Genomic DNA, 18548 nt, shown 5'->3' on the forward strand with positions numbered 1-18548 from the left:
ATTTCCATTTCTAAGTGTACGTCATTGCACTTCAGTATCCTTCTCCTGCTGCCTTGTTCCCTTTTCCATCAGAACCTGCCCTGTTCTTCAAAGCCATCTTGATTCAGTGAGTGGAATTTGTGTGTATCCATAAATGTTTAATGTCTTTCTTTCGCCGCGTCCAAAAAAGTGCAGCACAGCACCAGCACAAAATTGAGGTAACCCGTCTGCTTGCAAAGATTCAAGCGTTAGCCCAAACAGCGGAAGCGCCACAAGTTCCCTTTGAATCATTAATGACATGGAAGTTGCAACACTTTGCCAGGTAATTGGGTAACGCAGTTCATAAAAGATCACAGTTCACAAACCCGTCCATGCATTCTTCATTAAGACCACCTCGTTGCAGTGTCATTTAATGTAGAGTGTCTCTGGCTACGGACGCCCGTCACCCTCTGACCTGGATGACCGTTGAGCTTCAGGTGTGTGAGTTCGTTAATTATCTCACCATTTGTGCATTCTGGGAGAATTTGTGGCTGGGTGATAGCATGCTGTTGTCTGCCATCAGCATGTGACCAGAGTGCAAATCACACTTTTAATGAGTTCCTCATTGACAGAAGGAATCTAGACTAAAAACTGTGGATGAATACTGACTGTGGGCTTTCTGATGGACGTGATTTGTACATTATAGATGCTTGACTGGACAACTCTTTTATATTTTTACTATTACTCATATTTTGTCCTTGTGGGTTTCCTTCAGGGACACTTGCCTCCCACAATACAAAAATACAAAAGACATGCACTTAAATTAATTGATGACTCCAAATTAACCAAAGCTGTGAAAATGAATTGAATTGTTTTATGTGTTTGTACAGTACATGCCCATCCTGACTGTACACCCTCCTTTGCATTGATAGCTGGGCTCAGCTCCAGCAACCTCTCAACCCTTAAACAGGATGAGCGGTTTAGATAATACATGCACTGATGCATGTAATAAATGGCCCTTTTTCTCATATAGCTCTTGGGATATTATTGCAAACCAAGTTTTCTAATACTATTTCCCAGTTTTTATGTGTTATTTTACAACATTCTCGCTTCTAGAGCCAGCAGCTTTATCTAAAACAGCATCTTAAATACTTCATAAAGATTTTACTGCCATGGATTACCCAGGGCAAAGCTGGGGGTGTTAAATGTGTGCCAAAATATTAAAACATACAAATGGCTTAAATATGCATTGCCTTCCCTCAGCTCCTCAGCAGAGTGAAACCAAGGCGAATTGAACTGCCAGAGAGCAGCCAGAAGACAATGATCTCTTTTAATTAGATATGAAGAGCAGACAACGCTACGTTGTTCGCGCCCAACATTTTAATCAATGTGTCACATTTATTCTGCCCTCCAAAGCTCTGTCATATTTACTCATTGCCGGAGCACAGTGAAGTCTATCACATCCAAAGCACCACCCTTCTCACATCAAGAGTTAATTCAACACTGATAGGAAGGTTTTTTTTCAGCCATTTTCTTGACTTGTTGATTAAAAAGGGAAGATTTAGTAAATTGACAATGTCTCTAAGCAGATACTTTAATTACCAGCGGACTCCAAGATCTCATTGTTGAAGTGTACACGCTCTTTATGAAAAATCCAAAAGGTTGATTTGTAACTAAGCAACACACCTCCCTTCATTCACATGAATAATAGTCACTGTAAGTACGCATACGAATGCTTTACATCGCAAAACATGTTGAAGGCACAGCAAGGACACAGAATAGAATGGGTCTTACTAAACATCTTCCTTTCCTCCCTCAGCAAGATGGTCTTCAAAGGATTGACTAGACGTGGCCGACATCAGGTGGGAACCCCCACCGCTTAACGCTAGTTGAGTGCGGTGGGAGTAGTTGTAGCCGAAGCTCTGTCTGAACTTGTGAAGGTTATTGAAGTTTCTGGAACACAATCAATACAGGGTGTATACAGAACCCTTTCTTTGATGGCCAAGGACACTTTGGGCTTTAACTTCAAGCTAGCAGCAAGGGATATCAGTCAATATGTTTTGTGACAAGACACCAGCCAAGGGATTTAGTGGGGAAACAGCCTCTTTCAATAAAGCCTTGAGAAAATACAAAGTGCTGAGATGCTTCTCCCAGCCGCTTTCAAGACGCGGTAATAATAAAGGGAGGAAGCAAACAAGGAAAGAGGAAATTAAGTGATATTTATTTCTTTAATTATAGTCAATTGACTGGCGAGTTTAACCAATGACAAGTGCTCACCTGCAAAGCCTCGAGTGATGCTCTCCTAATTGCAGTGATTTGTTGGACGTACAAGCTCTAATGGAAGAAAATGGAAGATGAGTATCGCCTTTCTCCAAGCACAAAGTGTGACATTTGGCGCAGCATAAATAAGTGGCAGTGCTGGTAATGAATGAGAAAGGCAGACTTCCATGAAGCCGTCCTGCTTGTTTCCTACAACCTGTAGCTGATGTGAGTCTTGGGATGAAGCCCAAGCCCTCAAACGCAGACATACATTCGAGCTGGCGTGAAGGCTTAAACTTTATCTTATTATCCAGTGTGAACATCCATTTACCACCTCTCACATGCAAAGTTTTTGTAAATTCAGCCTCTCCTCACCTTTTTCCTCACTTTTTTGTTTCTCGGTCAACTATGAAGACCTTTTGAGTGGTTGTCACAGTGGAAGTCATTGAACCAAGGTCACGTACAGGTCCCTTTTTGCGCAGACGTGATGTTTAAATGTCTGATTTTCAGTCTAAACTGCTTAAAGAAAGAAGAAAATGTGAAATCAGACATGAGTTTGTTTCCATCTGCTACTAGCAGTTGCCAGTTGAGAGTGGGAGACCGTGTGTTAACATTATATTTGTGTCATTTCTATAAACGTCTGATAGCCAAGCCAGTTACATCAGATGTTCCCAGCACTTCAGCTTTCATTTTGGTCACGGCTAATTAATATTGGTGATTGGTAGGTCTGTTAGATGCAGGTTTGGATTGTTGTGATGATCTGGCTGCAGCCAGCTCCTCTGCATCACCAGCTTTCTCCTCATTACAATGCTTTATGTGTGTTTCAGTGCTTTCACCTTATACTTTTTCATCTTTTTATTTAACTATGCAGAAAACTTTCTAAAATAAAAGTAAAAGTGATCTTACTGTATATGTTTGACCTGGTGGGTACATGGGAGAATGGAGGAAAGAAGAGCAAACTGTCTTGTTCATTGTGTGACGACAGGTACAGTACAGAATGTTCAGGTCATGTTGGTAGGTGCCCCATTTGATTTTTTTGAGGTAAGTAATTGATCTGCAAAACACTTGTTGCCTCAAATTAAACAAACAAATGTTTTATTCATTTAAAACTAATTATAGCTATGTTCTCTTTAAAAATGTTATTAAGGAACATCGTCATATTTTTTATACCACTACAGGTAGTAACATTTCTCCAGGTGTTTTACTCGTAGTAAATGACATCACAAGAGAAGTGAAGTTTATTATAGGTGTTGAATAGGAGTGTGGCCTTGCAGGCACGGTTCCCTGCTATAGTTGGAATATTCAATGCTAGGCAACTAAGTTGAGGCTTTATTGTATGGAGCAGATGCCAGGGAGTGCTTTGTGGGTGGTTGTTGACTTATCTGTGTAGTTTGTACTTTGTGGATATTTAGTTAAGATAAGTAGAATAGCTGACAGCTGGAGATGAGCCACTCACCGCACTTTAAAACACAATACTTCAAGAATAGATTGTTGCTAATTGAGTGTGTTGCTGCCAAGGCACAATATTCATGTTTACATACATGAAGGAAGTTGGTTTTAACTGACTCCTCAGTCGCTGGTGATGGGGGTGTGGATTCAGCAACAACTGGTTATTGATTGGAGTTCCCCCATTAGCATTCTGTTTGCCATTCTTCCTCCACCTATAATCACTTGCTGTCTCTGCTCTCCACAGCTCCTTCCCGCCTTTTCCTGCCCTTCTTTCCTTTTCTCCTTCGGTGCTACTCTCTGCCTCCCATCCTTCCATCTTCCTGTCTGTCCTAGCAGTGTAGTTAATTGTCTCCAAAGTTCACTCTGTCTCTGGGCTAATGCAATTTAAGTAGGGTCGGAGCCCCTTCATCAGCCCAGCACTGGCATTTCATTAAGTCTACTTGGGTGTTAGCTTGCATGGAAGTGGGGGGTTTTGCCCCATCAGCTCATCATTAGTAATTAATACACTGATAGGATTAACTACATGAGGCAAGTGCAGGCCCTGGTGTTGCCAGTTGCGATACGGCCTCTAGCACCGCCTGTGATGAGGAAAGTGTATTAGGAGTAACAGGGTGTGTGGAGGAAGACTGAGTGTGCATGTTTAACTTTTGCATTCACATTTACAGCCTAACGATTTGACCCCACATGCATTTAATTTCACATTTTTGCATTTTATTTTGCACTAAAATGATACTGACCTCTTTCCCCAACACATCTGCCTTTGCATGTATAAGTGCAAAGGCCCGCATGCGTGTGGACTTGAATTAGCATCAGTACTAGCATGTGAAGGCTTTCCCATGCATGACAGGGGGTGCTCTCACAATGTTAATTACATCATTATGGTCAGGATGGATCTCCATCTGCTCTGCCATTACTCCTGTCCCGTTCTGGGCTGACCCACACTGCGCCTCAGAATTAGACACACACGGGCTAAATGGCCCTGTTAAATTATGAAGCTATTAGATATGGGAGGCTATTTTAGAACATATGTATTCACACAGAGAGGGATGAGGAAGGGGCGAGAGAGAACGGGAACAACGCAACGAGTTAGACGGAGCAGATGAGAGAAAATAGAATTGTGAGGAATGAGAGATTTTGAAAAATGAGAGCCAATCAAAGCAACACAGGGAATGTACAGATATAATGATAGAGTAGAGGAAGTTAACTTTCTTTGTCTGGACAGAGTTTCAATGCGCTTGTCCTATTGTTAGAAGTTGATAAGATTTTTATGAAGCATGATAAGACGTTGATGGATTCCACCATGGATCATGCAGACGGAAAAGGGAAATGGAGGACAAGAATTTAACAGTGGTCATCAGAAGCGTTCAGTCATGTCAGTGGCCTTGTTCCATCTTAAAGTTAGGGTTGTTTTGACTTGATAATGTCTAATACCACGAAGACCATTCTGCTTCAAGGGCTGTAAGACGATCGTCTAGATACACGTTTCTGTTGAATTAAGCTTTTCTTAGTTGTAAGTATGATGATCACAGTCGGCGACAGAGCGACTGGGAAAACCAACTTAAATCCTCCTGTTTTCAGAAGCACCTCAATTAGCTGCGCTGCAAGGCAGTATCACACCGACAGCCTAATCCAGACATTCAAATCAAATGCAGCACTTTTTGCACTTCCACACTACAGTAATTTTTGGTTTAAGCCTGTATGGGAATGAGTTCCACAGAGATAGAGCCTAGTCTGATGGCGTGTGCATGACCAAGTGAGTGTGTGTTGTATTTTACTAGCCATAGAAAGTAGTCGTAGGCAGTAGTTTTATACATATTGTTACATTGTTATTGGGTTGTTTTGAATTCTGATCATATTTTACATAGTTAATGTTATCATATTAAATAAGCAATAACTTTTGTTATGGTTTCTTTGTTTCAGTCTCTCTCTATGTTTATGGACCAGTTTACAGTAGTCTTATACAGACAGTATTACACAAATCCGTGAATCTCTTTCACGCTAAACAATTGGCATCAAAATAATAGTGAAACATTTGCTGTGCCTTAAACTTTCTGCTATCGACCAAGGAATCTGTCTTTGCTTTAGGTTCTGCTGATGGAGTACCTTGATGTGAAGAACAGCCGCAGTGCCACGGAGCCCTCAGCTCAGCTCTCCTATGCCAGCACCGGCAGCGAGTTTGCTGCTTTCTTTGCAAAGAAAAAACCCCACCGTGCCAAGCAGTCACTTTTCAAGTAAGGACCCACTCTTAACTGTACTTAAATGTCCAAATGGAAAATATTTCTCTGCGTATAGGAGTAGTGCTTTTTATTATTACACATTCTAACATCTTCAAATGAAATACACAGAAACAAGACTTACATTAAAGTCACATTATTATAAAGTCACTATTCTAAAGCCAATAATGTGATTTTTTTAATATTGTTTTCAGTACTACTGTATTTTGTGGCCATTCGTTGACCCTTTGTATATTTCGCAGGTTTGAATCCTCTTCCCATGCCATCAGCATGAGTGCCTACCTGAGAGAGCAGAGGCGAGAACTCTACAGTAAAAGTGGAGAATTACAAGGTGAGAGAGTGGAGGCTACAGAGAACTCATGAAGAGCCAGATAGCGTGAGTTGAGATGACCAGGCAGACGGTGTGAAAAGTGTTGACAAAGCGGTGATAAAATGGTAAAGTGGGCCAGAGAAAATTAAAGGTGTACACCAAGGGGTTGGCTAAGGAAAAAGCAGACACCGTAGTAAAAATAGAGATCTATTAGGCAGTCAGAAAAGGCAGGAGAATGTGTGGAGAGGGGATTTGGGGAAATGGAGAGCAAGGTGCTGTGTTGATATAAAGGACATGCTGCAGGTCAAGAAGTTACACTCAGGAAAAGGAGGGCAGGTGACAGGGGTGTGGAGAGGAAGGCAACCATAGAGAGATTGACGAGAGGCAGAGAGCGGGGTGACTTTGCACAATTCTCCTGCAGGGAGAGAAGCCATGAAAACTTCTCCCTCGCACACACATGTAGAGAGCTACACAGCCAGACTCTGGAGAGCCCCGGCTGCTGAACTGCCCCTGCTTCTTCTCTTTCTCTCTCTGACTCTCTGTTTCTCTGCCTGTGACCTTGAGGTTTCAATCAGCGGTACCTGACAGCGCTGTTTGTCTGCTACTCTTCCCATTTTTACCCCAGACTCTTGGCAATGCCCGAATAGCAGAGAGAAAATAAATGTGTTTAATCTAAGGGACTACAACACATGAGCGAAATGATGCGTTGAAGTTATTAAACTGACATTTGAGGGTTAACTACTTGAATGATGTTGAATTATATTAAAAATAACAATAACAACATTAATAACAGCTTTGCAGGTTACTTCAGTGCAGACTGTGGTTGTAGTTTTTGACAAGAAGCCCCACTCTTACAATAGGTAGTCTGTAAATGTATTCAAAATGTACTACCTCAGTCTTACAAAAAGAGCACTGATTAACTGTGGATAAAGGAAAATCCCAAATGGTCTTCAAATAACGGCTCACTTTTTTCTCTTTCCATCTGTCCGTGCCTCGGAAAGGGATTGGGGGGGGAGAAAAATATTTTTTTTGACTGGCTGAATGCCTCGAAGCGTTTATAAGAAGATGAGATTTCTCTGGGCTTTCATTTCACCTGTCACAATGCGTAGCACCGGCCACAAGCCCAGGCCGAGGCCTGAATGGCTGCAGAGAGATTGAAGGAGTAAGAAATCATTTAGAAAGTGAAATAAGTCGACTGCGATGGAGGGAGGGAAAAGATGGATGGAGGGGAGGAGGGAGGGAGAGGAAGGTTAAAAGTCATTGTTTTCATCAGGGTCCAGCGAAGAAGCTATTAAGAGATTTCTGAAGGAAGAAATTAGAAAAATATGTATTGAGATGGTGTGGAAAGGGACATTTTCTCTCTCTTCAAATTAAACTGACTGCAGGGACGGCGTGAGCGAGAGGAAAAGAGTCAGAATTGAGAGATTGACTTGATGAGTTCTCCTGGCTATGGGATTACTCAACACTTAAAGCTTAGTCATGTGTGTCTCTTAGTCTCTCCACTTGGAGTTTCCTCAACTCTTTTTTTCCCCCTCAGCGGTCTACTTCAAGTCAATATAGTTATTAACTCCAATGCTCACCAAGACAACCTTGGAAAGAAAAGTTAGATTGTTCCTTTTAAATCCACAAATGCACCCAACAAGCTATGACGTAATGAGATGATAGTGGCTTGTGCAGAGGTTACTTTTAACACACTCTGACACTCTTGTACAAGTTTGCGGCGTGTCTGTAGGGAAAATCCAAACAGCAGTGTGTAATGATATTGTAACTTTTGTAACACTCAGACTCCTCTAATGGGTTTTAAATTAATCTGTAATATGTGCAATATGTACGTTACGTCCCCTGGGGCTAGGACTACCATATATCATTAAACACAGACACACACAGGCGCATATTCACATGCCTCATGTACGCATGCAAACATCCTGGGACTTAATTGCTTGTTTTCTTCACTGAAGCGCATCTCCTACACTTCAATTAATCCAATGCATCATCTGAAGGCTTTATTACATCTCCACATGTAGCCACATCTGGAACAGTGGATCTGAATGTAGTGAATGTGTGTCTGCACAGCATATAGTATTGATATGTACAGCAGATCCTCAGCTGCGTCTGTGTGTGTGTGTGTGTGTGTGTGTGTGTGTGTGTGTGTGTGTGTGTGTGTGTGTGTGTGTGTGTGTGTGTGTGTGTGTGTGCGCGCATCTTTGACATAAGCACTACTTCAGAATCACAGACCCTCATCCAGATTCAATCATATTCCCTATGAATAAATAATGAAAATAACAATATTCCAGCTGCAGATGTGTTGCCATGCCCAACATAGTCCTCTGTGTTCCTTCCAACCTCCAGACTTTTATGTCCTCACCCTACTCTGTTTTTTATTGTGTCTGCAGTGTGTGTGTGTGTGTGTGTGTGTGTGTGTGTGTGTGTGTGTGTGTGTGTGTGTGTGTGTGTGTGTGTGTGTGTGTGTGTGTGCAGTGGATGACCCAGTGGTCATCTGGGAGGTGAAGTGTGAATATATCTTAATAACGACTGCAGTCTTGCCCCACGCTGAGCTCGTAATGCATTTATAGCATTCCTTTGATTTTATTTCTCTTTGTGCTGTGACCGTTCATTGTGTTTGGGCCTATATTACCTTGCCCCAGGGCACGTTTGAAGTGACAACTCCACCCCTGTACACAACCTGCCTATCACCACACCACACCTGCCCTGGATATAAACACACACACTTCAAACTTCCTCCTTTCCCCACTGACACGCACACACATCCAGTATGAACACCCCCATTCCCAGCTCTGTCACACATCTGACACCTTACCCCACAAAGATGTAGTCATAATCAACTCATTTCACACATTCCCCGTTTGTCTTTTGATATTCAAATGCTGTTATTCGCAGGGTGTCCAGCAAACAACACAAAAGCCGTCTCCTCTGTGCAAGCATTTTAGTTACAAATGGATCTCCTGCCTAGCCCTCAAAAACGAAGCCTGGGGTAGAGGAAAAAAAGAGCCTGTGTTGTTTCAGGGGCTTCTTGTTTATATATAATAGCATCATGTTCCCATGAGAGAGGCAGGAACAGGGAAGGGGGTGGGGGCGAAGGAGAGGAGTGACTGCTGGGGGGCAACCAGAAGTGGTGTTCCTTGTCAAGCTAATTTGTGCACCCCAACGGGGAGAGGAGGTGCAAATGGAAAACTGTCTAGTAGGAGACATGAGCGTGGAGGTGCTGCTGGGTGGGATATTGGGTGGGGCTGGCAGATGTTGATAGCCGCATGTTCACAGGAGAGTGTGCGCTGGTAAGGTGAAGTCGCAGAAACAGTGTGTTCCTGCCAAGCGATGTGTGATGCTGCACACGTGGCCAAACGGGATTGGGATTATGTTTAGGGAAAGGTCAGTGTGGGCTCATTAGGGAGAGCTCAGAGGAAGCACGCCCCCCATTGATTGTTTATTGTGAGTCACATCTTTGTCATTTAGACCATTTCTTTCCACATATTACCCTATTCGCATGTAACTGTTCCTCATCGTGTATCACACTCCAGTCAATCCAGTAAATCACTTTTAACTGCAAAATCACTTACTTGCAATTCAAATGATTGTTTTTCCAATAATTCATTCTCTTTGTTTGTTGTCAGAATTCGAGCATACTGTGATGGTTGCTCACGCGTCTCTGGGATTAATCGATACTTGACTTCCATTGACCTTGCAATTACAATTTATCATATTTATAAATGAAACCTTAGGTGGATTTGAACTTTGTTGGTTAAAAAGTCAATAATAATTAGGGGATTATGATTCTGGAATGCCAGAGACACCTGCTTAGCTGGGATTGATGCCCTGCTCTTGATGTTTTCTTGATGCTCTTCATACACTGGCTCTGATCATCTCTCTTTTCTCAGTGTTAGATTTCACTCTTAGCCATTTGACAATTGCTGTTTTTAACAGATTTGTTTGTATTAACATGAAAAAAATTATCTGAAAATCATAAACACATTGAATTCTTTACAGTAGCTGATGTATCAAATAAAATTATGTTTAAAAATTTAAACACACATCATATTAGTGACTAATGAAAGCTAAGCTTCTGGCCATGACGTATGTGCAGGTTATGTTTATGCATGCTGAGTTATGTCATACATGACAAGCCTGACATGCTTTACATTACCTGACTGACATGTTGTTACTGAGTCTATGCGGCCTCAGTTCCAAGCAGAACTGTCACCAGAAAATGATGTTTCCCCTCTTGCCCCAGTGTCAGACCTTTATGAATTGCTTTGTTCCAGCAGCAGCGTCACTGGGCTTGTAGATAAAATGTAAGGTACCTGGGTTACCTGACAGGCTATTACTGCGCAGAGCTGTTATTTGTGTTCAGCATGAAAGCAAATATGGAACAGTCCTGCAGGAACACAGACCCAGTCTCCTGAAGATGCTCTTTGCAGTTATTTAGCATAGTCTGTGTTAGCTTGAAGTCATCATGTTCAAATATCCCTTGGATTTGCCCTTAGATATATTTTGTAAAGGTGCATGATAATTGTTAACCCGTATTAGCTTCCCCATGGGGCAGCATGGTGGTGCGCTGGTTAGCACTATCTCTTTACAGCCAGAAGCCGCCGGCTTCAAATCCACTTGCTGTCGTTCACTGTGGACTTTGCATATTGTCCCCATCCGTGTGCTTGGGGTTTCCGGCTCCGTCTCGCCTCCCCCTCCCTGAAATCAGGTTTCCAGTTTTCTCTCCATGTGGGAAAGTGTGTGCTATTATCTTTAGTTTTCTGTGAGATAGCATAATAGCAAAAGAGCGGCGCACAGCATGTTTTCTGTTTAGAATGAACTCTGCAGCATGAAAACATTTACAGATTGACTGTGATCTGAATAGTTTATGAAGCAGGTGCCAATTCACAGAGTTGAATTCTCAGCTACTGTGGGACCTGTAATTCAATTACAGTTGCCGTGGTGCTAAAAGTAGCAGAGCGAGGCTCAGACTGGGTGAAACATGCCGCGCTGGTTTTACTTAGTGTCCCTCATCAAGCTTGTGATTAGGGAAGGACGCTTTCAGCGTTGCCGGCATTTGATTCATTATTGCTATGTCAAATATTTGTGGACTTACTGAAATGAGACCTTTTACAGAATCTATACAGAATTGATCACAGTATATTGCACCTTGTTTCTTCAGCTTGTTTAGCTTCTGTGGCCTTTCACTCCTGGACAAAATGTGAATCACAGATGATTATCCAAAAATAGACCAGCAACACCTGCTGAAATAGCTCAGCCCAGGGGTAAAACTGGATGTCAGCCATGATTACTCCTACATAAGCCAAAGCCCCCTACATTAAACAGGTTTTATTCACTCAGCCCATACATGCACTGGCCCTGAAACCAAAAGGACTGACAAATGTGAAAGCAGCTTTTCATTATCATGCACCAGACATTGTGGGGTGATACAGAATTATGAGCTTTTCACATGAGGTCAATATTTACTTTACATCAAATGCTGAGGAGATGGAAGAACGAGGGACAGAAACGACAGGGGCATAAAGAGGACAACAGGAGGAGAATGGAACAAGGTTGTAATCGTTTACACAGTGTGGACATTTAATCAGAGAGAAAGAGGTTGGTCTATTTTTACAACCTGAGGCTAATTTTAATCAGCATTGGTCTTGTCATTATTGGCGCCTTCTGCTGCCACCTCTTTGTTTATTTTTAATCTCAGACCTGCTGATTGGAGAAGATGGAGGGATGAGCAAATGAGGAAAAGGGACGGAGCGAAGGATAAAACGGTGCAAGAAGGGCATTTGGGACTTGAGGGTGTAGAGACCTTGGCGTGATGTAGTGGCTTCACCAGCCAGACAAATAAGCAGCCACATTTCTTTCTTTACCAATGCAACAGGCTGTTCCACAGACGGATAGGATGCTCAGTGTGTGGTCTGATTCCCTGCTGAGTCCAAGCAAAGAAATGATATCTTGGTCTTTCATACACATGTGTGCTCTTCATCATTATTTATGTTATCAGAGGCATGGCTGGTGTAGTTTATTCAGGACTGGGTGTGTTGCTGTGGTGGCGTTGCCTTAGCTACTGGGTGGAAATGTAACATACAGACAGAGAATCGCAGTCACACCATTTGACTAAATTGGTTTCTAGCGTGTATTTTACTGTGGGAGTTGTTGCACTCCAATCACAGATGATTGTGATATCATGGTGTGAAACATTTAGACAAACAGCAAGTGTTTCAGCGTATTAGATAAATGTTTAATCTAATTTCATGATTTTCTGCTCGGCTCTAATGTTTGTAGCTACTGTACAGGTTTTTAGCTTGTTTGGAAAAAAAATGGCATTTAAATTTTAGTTGAGGTGGATACAAATATTTAATCTGTTGTATTTAGAATGGAAACCAGTTATCAGATTAAAGCTGCACTGGAGTTTCATAAACAATCATCAAACAGCCCCAGCTGCTCATAAATCCCCGTCCTCAAAATCAGCCATGTTTAGGATTACACCTACTCATGTCTCAGACACTTTCTGCACAATTAATATTCATCCTGTTACCTGAGTGCATTGTTGTCATACCATCACTGACAGATGTGCATTCATTAAACCCAGGACCAGGGAGACACATTGTATGCCACGGTGACATTTTAATAATTAATTCAACTCAATTTGCACCTGAATTTATTTATGCTGTCATTTATTTATGGCGTTTATTCTCAGCTGAGCACTGAATTTGGTCTCCTGGTCGGTGGAGTCGCAGATAGATCCCTTCAAATTAATTTCAATAATAGAAGACGCTCATTTAGAGCCATCGAGACATGAAGACAGTCTGAGTGAAATGGGATGCCCGGAATTGACCAGAAATTCATGCATTATTGACACAGATACTGATCTCAGCAGGTTTTCGTTTTTGTGAGCACGCAGCCGACGCGCGCGCGCACACACACACACACACACACACACACACACACACACACACACACACACACACACAGAGTCGTGTTTCACATCTACGTTGGGACTCACCATTGACATATTGCCTTCCCTAGCCCCTAACCCTAACCATCACAACAAAAGGCAGACGTCTCACCTTTGCTCTAATTGGAACCTAAACTCAATTCTAACCACCTCGGTCATAAAATCACATCTTGACCATCAAAAAAAGCATTTTGGACTGGTGGGGACCTGCCAAGTGTCCCCGCCTTGATAGCGAAAAAAAACATGGTTTATGGTCCCCATGTTGAAGGAAAAACATGTGTACACACACACACACACACACACACACACACACACACACACACACACACACACACACACACACACACACACACATTTAAATACAACACATTTGTACATGGGGGATATTACCTGAATTGATCATTCCTAAACTAATTTTCATCGCATAGCAGCTACAGACAGTCGAGGTCATCAGGGGGTGAAAAATTGAATTATTCTACGTATGTGTTGCTTTCTGCTTGCACAATTTAACTTGTGCGTTCCCAGCCACCGGCACAGATTACACACTTCAATCAAGCAAAGACCATCGGCTTCACTGCGCCTGTTGCTCTGAATACTGTGAACCATTCACATATCAGAGGATCTCACCTAGCATCTTTTAATTAGGATATGTACTGCTGTTGTCCAGTCATGATTGTTTGTCTGTTTGTTTGCCGCTGTTTAATTCTGCTCATGCTGTCTTGCTCAGCGCAGCCAATTGTTTTCATCTTCTTGAGCCTTTCTGGCTCCTGCTTCTTTGTGAGGGACATGATTGTGTGTCAATTACGCCAATCACATAGGTGCCCTCCTGCTAGTCCCAATCAGAATCTAGCCGGAGTGATCACAGACGTCTTTGGTCCTCTGGCGCTGACCTTTTGATAACACGTGGACGCAGGCTCACTGGGTAGAAAAGGCAGATTACAACTGTGATCACAAGACGTGCATGGCTGTTGTAGCGAGACCTGGGCAAACACAGGTTGGGCCCAGTGATGTGTTGTGGTCTAAGCTTTTACCATTCCTTCATACAGTATATACAGTATACACACATTTGCGCTGGAGGTAACTGTTTCTTTGCACTTGTGTCTCGATTTCCTCATCTCACTCTCTCTCTCACACTCACGGCCTCATACAGAAACACACCGATCCCAGGAGTGGAGGAAGTGTGTTAAAGAAGGCATCACACGTTCGTTTCTGTCTCGGCCTAAATCTGCAGACCCGGAATTCATCACAGGATCAAACCTGTTTCTCATCAAACCCAAGAAAGTGTAGCTAATGCAATTTCACTAAGTCAGTGCCCAACTTGATTACATGTTGGCTGGGGAGCGCATGCTAAGGCTGGATGGGTGTGTGTGTGTGTGTGTGTGTGTGTGTGTGTGTGTGATTGTTGTGCTGTTAAAGCCATTGTATCTTATGTACATATGCTCAACTGTATTCCACCTATGCTTTTATGGATAGAAGTTGTGTGTCATGTCTGCTTTGGGCTGCAGAGAGTCCTCCAGGGGGATTTCAGGCAGCTTTGACCACATTAGAATGTGTCAGTTCTTCTTTCCCAGCTTGCAGTTGCCATCCCACTGAGCACCACACCTCCACACACCCCTCCTACTAATCCTGGATCAAACCACACACACACACACACACACACACACACACACACACACACACACACACACACACACACACACACACACACACACACACACACACAAACTCCGTCCAGAGAGGGCTGGCAGCAGTTTGGTGGCATCCTGACCTGAAAGCGGAGCCACCCTGTCACGTCTAGACAACTCCGAAGAATCCCATGCATATTAATGCCAGCCTATTTAATATTCATCAGTGCTATGCCCCGTTGGCAGCTGGTCCCAGACCCCATGGATCAATGAGGTCTCTTCCTCACTGCTTTGTCTGACACGGATGCAGATGTTTAGAGCATGAAATTAAATTGGTCACCGTCACTGGAAGTACGTACGGGCTGGTCTGTGTGGTGCACGTGTTGGCGTGCGTGAAGTGTGTGTGTACTTGGGTACCAGGTAATCAAAGCTTTCGGAGCAAGTAACGCTAAGTTCTCCGGAGTCTGTGACGTGTGGATGTCGTTCATGGGAACCTGAGTGTTTGCAAGTTGATGACTAGGAAGCAGAAGTTTAGCCGGCTGACGATGAGAGAGAAGTTTGTGACTGGGTGAGGGCGAGGAGAGGAGCGCGTTGGCGGCGGCTTTGTTTAGGTGCCTGTAATAGAGTCTTAATTGAATCAGCACCTAAGGAGGTATGAAAGGATAGAAAGACGGAGAGAGAGGGACTTTTAGCGAATTGGACCTCATCTCTGTCTCCACTTAGCAACACGAAAGTGAAGTTACCGCACAAGCAAATTTCATGGCAACAGGCTGAAATCAGAAAGTCGTGGATGGAAATGAGCGCTTCCCCCGTCATTATAATGAAAGTAAGGGGAGTGTTGTCTCCCCCACTTTTTAAATGAAACTTGTTCCATTAGAAATGTATTAGGGAGCCGGGCAAAGGGAACAATGGGTTGATATGCATTTGAATGCAGGGCTGGGATGAGTGCGCAGGTAAGGCAGGCAGCTTTCGCACGGCGGCGAGGCGTCTTTGTGTTATATCACACAGGCTTTGCATTGGACATGGAAATGAAACAGAAGAGCCAGACTTTCTGCCAAGCTGAAACCTCCGCCATTTCAGAACACAACCTCACCCTATCAGCGTAGCTCGGATCACAGACTTGTTTGATTTATATTCAGAGTTTCCACTTAACTCGCTCAGCTCTGTCGACGTGGCGTCGCACCTCTTTTAAACTGACCAGAGTTCTACGGAAAAGTGCAGTCAGCAAGTTGAGGGTGTTCTTCTTAGAAACTTTTCTCAGAAACTTTTCCCTAAACATTTCCCACACAGGGTTAAAAATCCTTTGGTTTGAATAATAATATCTGTTGTCTGTTGTTGCAGTCCTTTGTGTGTGTCTTGTCTCTCTGCGACGTGGGACTTCTAATAAACAACATTGTGTTGATGGCATGAAGACAGGAAGGCTCCCGCCTCGCCTTTAAGTTAACGTGTGTGCATGCAGCCATGCGTAACGTTGCACTGAAACTGTTCTGCATGCACACACACACGCACACACAACGCCTCCGCAGTTCGCTGTATTGACAATGAGTCGCAATTTCTCCCCCATCAATTATATTGATTACTTCAGGATGAGTGGAGGTAATGAGCTTCGGTCTTCCTTCTCTCCCCTATGATCTCCCCACTTCCCCTGTGTGCAGACACCCACCCCACCCCCCTCCCCTCTGCGCTGTCTAACCCGCCAACTCCTTTCTGAGCATGGTACAGGGCAGTGATTTTCTGATTAACCCTGTTAGCCATGGGCTCTGCCCATGCAGCGAGTAGCATGATTTAGGTTTGTGACGGTCAGACACTGATTGAATGACGTCTTCTATTGTGACTGATGGTCTACTGAAAACACCCTTTAAATATTGGCAGGTAAATATTTTAGGATGCTTAAAATGGTTCATAATTAAGGACATATTGATTAACTAAAGGGACGGTATTGTTACATCTATCAAGGCAGATTAGAGTTCAGGGTCACTTTAAAAAGCAGCAATGTTGGGACAGTGGAGGGTTTCATATTTTATTAAACGGCCTGTCTTCCCTATTTTTATGTGTATGTTGAAAGAAGACACACCCTTCAGATCCTTACAGAACTTTTCAATGGTATCCTCTCTATGACCTACCATGATGCTTTTCATTGACTCGGGCTCTGCTCCCTGTGCTTCAGGTGGCGCCGATGACAACCTGATCGAAGGGGGCGAAATGAAGTTTGTGTGCAAGCCAGGAGCGAGGAACATCACCATGATCTTCCAGCCTCTTCTCAGGTACACTGGAAAAGTTAATGTCAGGTTTTTAATAGGAGTGCTTCAAATTGTTGGCGTGTCACTGTGGGCTGAGTGGAGCGACATGCGGAAGATATTTCAACATTCTTCAAGTGTTAGCAAATTATCATTTCACACAGCCCTTACTTTTAATTTGTGCTGCAACGCAAGTGAATTAGTCATGGCCCGCTGAGTACCAAAGATGTTGTAATATTAATACTAAAGTGATAGCGTTGCATATACAAAAGCGTCGTAGTGCTGCCTTCAGCAAGCAGCAAGGCATTCAAATGCACGACACCCCACATTTCCAGAAATGTAGGACCTAATGGGATCACATTAAAATAAAGTTAATAAAGTCCGACGTCTGCTCAGAAAGGTTTTACTAATACCATCCAGGATGTGGGATCTACTGCCGTGCTAGCGTTTATTATGGGTTATAGAAGAGGCGGTCTTTGTAGTGATGCTCCGTTCTGTGTGTCTGGTAGTTTCCAGTGCAGCACCGTGGTCCCTGTGGAGTTGTGCAAATCTGATAGTGAAGCAGTTTAATGGAATTAGGCTGCGAGCGGTGATACAGTACCTTTGAGGGTGTTACCTACTTCCACACTCTTCACAGTGGCACACATTTATTAACCCACATGTTAATACAGAGGTTTCTTCATGTTTGCTCTTTATCATGCTAAACTGAGCTGTCACCTGATTGATGCATTTGGACCAAATTCTGCCTCTGATGTTCATGTGCTGACGTTCACCTCGTGCTCACCATGGGTCCGGCCAAGCTCTTGTCTGTACAAATGGCCAGACATAAAACGGCGACTAGGTCTCTGCGTAGCTTTCCCATATTGTCTGTAATGGTGTGTATCAATCACACCAAACTGCCGTGCACACAGGGCTCCCTCTCCTCCCTCCACCTACCTCCGAACCTGTTCTCTCCAGACCGCTGGTGCCAACGGAGCACTGTTACTTGCAGATGGTTTTCTAATGGCAAAGCTCTGGCACTCTGCTGATGGATCACTACACCTCCTGCAGCCAGCCATGCAAGTCATGGCAGCTTTAATGACAAAAGCAGTTGGGGGGCTGGAGCACAGGAAATGGGTGTGTGTGGCAAATGTGGGCGTTCGAGACAGTAGGATCCTAATGTTTGATTGCAGATGCTTTTTGCGCTTTTGTGCTATTTTTCTTCTTCTCTCCTTCCAACAAATGCTCTTTTCATCACTTTTGTGCGTCTGCTCCACGTGTCACAAAGTGCGATAAGTAGGTTAGCCAGCTGCTATCTTTGGACTTGACAATAGTTTTCAGTATCATGGAGCTAGGTCACTTTTAATTGGGATTGCTCACCATGGCAACCTATGCCAAATGGCTGCCTTAGAGCAGTTCTACTACAGAAGATCACATCAACATGTGTCAGCAGACTGCATGATAACCAATGGGATTATTTGGGGGCTCGTAGGATAACTTCTCTCTTCATCGTGCTGCTTTTATCTTCACATTTGATTTGTT

The 18548-nt window shown here is 43.3% G+C and overlaps 1 protein-coding gene across 2 annotated transcripts in view; it reads left to right on the forward strand.

Annotated features, from left to right (window-relative positions):
- exoc4 (exocyst complex component 4) overlaps positions 1-18548 on the forward strand; it is an 83735-nt gene that overhangs the window by 14095 nt on the left and 51092 nt on the right. For both annotated transcript variants that reach the window (XM_029161747.3, XM_041072193.2), the window contains exons 9-11: positions 5752-5897; positions 6143-6231; positions 16958-17054. In XM_029161747.3, the coding sequence (XP_029017580.1) occupies positions 5752-5897; positions 6143-6231; positions 16958-17054 (332 nt within the window). The remainder of the gene's footprint in view (positions 1-5751; positions 5898-6142; positions 6232-16957; positions 17055-18548) is intronic.

Source organism: Betta splendens, chromosome 9 (assembly GCF_900634795.4).
Source record: "Betta splendens chromosome 9, fBetSpl5.4, whole genome shotgun sequence".
Taxonomy (NCBI): Eukaryota; Metazoa; Chordata; class Actinopteri; order Anabantiformes; family Osphronemidae; genus Betta; species Betta splendens.